At 36.0% G+C, this 3514-nt stretch overlaps 1 protein-coding gene across 1 annotated transcript; it reads right to left on the reverse strand.

Moving 5' to 3' along the window:
- Nucleotides 1–1098: 1098 nt before the first annotated feature.
- LOC139859394 (uncharacterized) lies at nt 1099–2430 on the reverse strand. The gene has a single exon (XM_071848184.1). It carries the CDS (start codon nt 2428–2430, stop codon nt 1099–1101), a length of 1332 nt encoding a protein of 443 aa, XP_071704285.1.
- Nucleotides 2431–3514: the final 1084 nt, after the last annotated feature.

Consider the following 3514-nt stretch of genomic DNA (forward strand, 5'->3'; position numbering starts at 1 on the left):
TAAGCGTTAGCTTACCCTCTCGTTGTTTACATTTTTATAGGTTCGCGAGGTGACGGCTTGGGTAAGCATGGGGACTAGTGCTTGCGGGTTGTTTCAGAAGATTGTGCTCTAGACTTTTGATTAGGATTGGGTAGCGTTCCCAATCACCATGCTCGGTCTTTTTGTTGGAAAACTTATTAGTATCTTTCGGTGATGTCAATCGGGTCTCGAGTTGTATGCTCGTTTGTATTTCAACTTATGTATTAAATGTTTTAAGGATTATTAAACTTACTATTGTATTAAAGATGTTTTTGGAAACATAATTGGGACCTAAATGTTAATGATATTAATGTATTGTGAAAAAAAAATATGGGCTGGTTTAAATACGGGTTGGGTTGTTTCAGTAGGTGGGTTAACTTTACATTTTCCTGCCCGATTGAGAAACCCGAGAACATACCTTTAGAAACCGCCACTTTGGTAAGTTGGTTAAGCCCCTCGGCAACCATAATAAATAAGTAAGGAGATAAGGGATCTCCGTGCCTAACTCCCATTTGAAGATTAAATTCATTGGTTGGGGCCCCATTTACCAATACGGAAACTGAAGCCGAGGAGAGGCAAGAGAAAATCCACTTTCTCCATTTCGGTCCAAATCCCATTAGTTCCATAACTTCCATCAAAAAGTGCCAATTTATACTATCAAAGGCTTTCTCAAAATCTACTTTAAATAGAAAGCCTTTACGTTTATTTGCTTTCATGTCATGCAGGGCTTCATTTGCTATCAAGATTCCATCCATTATGTAGCGATTTTTGATATAAGCACTTTGTTCATAACCTATGATTGAGGATATTACCAATTGAAGTCTTTTGGTCAATACTTTGGATAATACTTTGTAGAAGCTTCCAATAAGACTAATTGGTTGATAGTCGTTGAAACCTTACGGATCACTCTTTTTCGGAATCAAGGCAATGAACGACGAGTTGCAACCTTTAGATATTTCCCCACACACCCAAAATTTGTTGAAAGCCTCGAATAAAGTATCCTTGATTAGGACCCAATATTTTAAGAAGAATTTCATGTTGAAACCATCGGGTCCCGGTGCCTTGTCACCACCACAATCTCTAATAAATTTCGGTCATAGAATAGGGAGCTTCTAACATCGATGCTTCTGCATTTGAAAGTGTCTTCTCTAATGGTCCGCAAAATTGAAATCTCCTAGAATCATCCTTTTTGAATCTGTTACTAAAGTGCTTAAAGGCTTCCTCTTTTATGTGTTGCGGGTTTTCAATCCATAAACCATTAGTGTTGATCTCAAGTATGTTATTTTTGTTTTGCCTCCTTTTGGTGCAAGAGTGAAAATATTTACTGTTTTCGTCCCCTTCCGTTGCCCATTTAATTCTCGCCTTTTGTTTTAACATTTCCGCCTTTTCTTTATCTTTTTCAAGCCATTTTTTCCTCGATTCCATCCACAAGTGTATCTCTGACTCACTCAGATCACGTGTACCTACAAGCTTTTCCCATTTGACAACATTTTCTTGAAGGCTTTCGATTTCCTCGTTTAGTTTGTTGAATTTAGGGTTGCACTTTTCCTTAAGAACTTCCTTTACTTTTTTCAATTTGTCACGAAAGATGCAATCCGCACGTGTGTTTCTTGTGTTAAGATCCCATGCATTTCTGATTAAATCATCACATTCAACATTTTCAAACCAACTATCAAAAATCCTCACCGGTCTCGGGCCAAAATCAAAATTAGAGTCTTTTAGTATAATGGGGCAATGGTCCGAATGACCCCTATCAAGAGTACATGCGGATATACCTACCCATGTTGTCATACAAGCCTCCGACACCAAAAATCTATCTAATTTACTATACTTGAGGCCATCGTCGCTAATTCTAGTGAACTTCATGCCACCCAGTGGGATCTCATACAAATGCGACCTATCTATAAATTCATTGAACATTTTGGCTCTATTTTCTATGAAAACACAGTTTTGTCTTTCCGAGTCTTTTCTAACCTCATTAAAGTCCCCGCAGATTATCCAATCTTCGATATCAACCTGCATAATGTTCTCAAGGCTTTCCCAAAATTTTTGCTTTAAATTATCGTTATGTGGTCCATATACATTAATGACTATTGTCTCCGATGTTTTCCCTTCCCATTTACCCTTTATCACTAGAAAAAAGTCCTTTTCAACCGCTTGTGATACATCAAATTTCAAAGGGTTCCATATAAGTATTGTCCCGCCCGAAAGCCCTATCGCCGGTTTAAAAACGTATTCAAAGTTTGAATTACCCCAAAGTATCTCAATTATTTTATCATTCACTTTTTTCCTTTTAGATTCTTGAATTGCAAATATATCCGGATCATTAGCACGAATTAAATTTTTAACCCAATTAAACTTAGCCTCCCCTACTTTCCCGAGCCCACGTACGTTTAATGATATTATTGTCATTTTCAACAATCAATTAAAAGAGAAAACGACTTACAATGGCGAAAATCAATTCGCTTTTGAGGGCCCGACCCATTTATACACGGATTTTACACTTCCGTGTTACGTACGGGCTCAAAAAACTTAGTGTGTGTGTATATATATATATATATTTATTTATTTATTTATTTATTTATATATATTCATTCCGTATTTGAGTTTGAATTATAGTGTTACCAGATGGACTTTGCTATCGCAATTGTGATGATGTATTTCTCAATTATGGACCCTATGTTTTAGGGATTATGATTTAAACTTGGACCCCTTCCTCAATGTTCATGATGAGAGGATGACTTGAGAGTTGTATGGCACCCCTCCCCCACCCTACTGGCCTAATCTAAACCGTACTAGACTCCAACTCAAGTGGGACCCATTCCAAATTTGGCATTTTAGATATTAGACTTGCATTTGCACAATTCCATAAAATAAATATAATTTTTCTCATATCTAAATAAATTTCCGAACACTTCGCTACTATACACTTAGACTATTTGTAACAGTGGATGACGTTTCTTGCTCGTGTTTCTTGGTTTTGCACTTTTTTAATAACTATGACATGTTTCTTTTCTAGGTGGAGTAGTAATGGTGTTTTTTTTTGTGTTGGTTAGGAGTATTGTGATGACGTGTTAAAATATAACTGGGGTAAGTATTAAAAAGGAATAAAAATAATATTTTTAAATTAATAAAAAAATAAAAAAACAAGAAACACCATGTTTCTTCTCCCGTCACTTTTCAACTGACACCAAAGTGACGCCACAAAGAGCCGCTCCATTACCGCAAGATTTGGCGTTTCTTTGGGTCCATGTAGGCAAGTAACGGGGTTACTTGCACCTGTTACAAATAGTCTTAGAGATGACAATCACCGCACGATCTGGTGGACGTTTATTCGATTCACCTATTTTGTGGTGGATATTAATAAATTTCATTGGATATAAATGCGGATATAGATATAGATATGGATAAAAAGTTTCATCTATGAATATATTCATTAATATCATAAATGTATATACAAATAAAAAAAATATAGATATATGCTTATATATTTACT

Source organism: Rutidosis leptorrhynchoides, chromosome 7, assembly GCF_046630445.1.
Source record: "Rutidosis leptorrhynchoides isolate AG116_Rl617_1_P2 chromosome 7, CSIRO_AGI_Rlap_v1, whole genome shotgun sequence".
Taxonomy (NCBI): domain Eukaryota; kingdom Viridiplantae; phylum Streptophyta; class Magnoliopsida; order Asterales; family Asteraceae; genus Rutidosis; species Rutidosis leptorrhynchoides.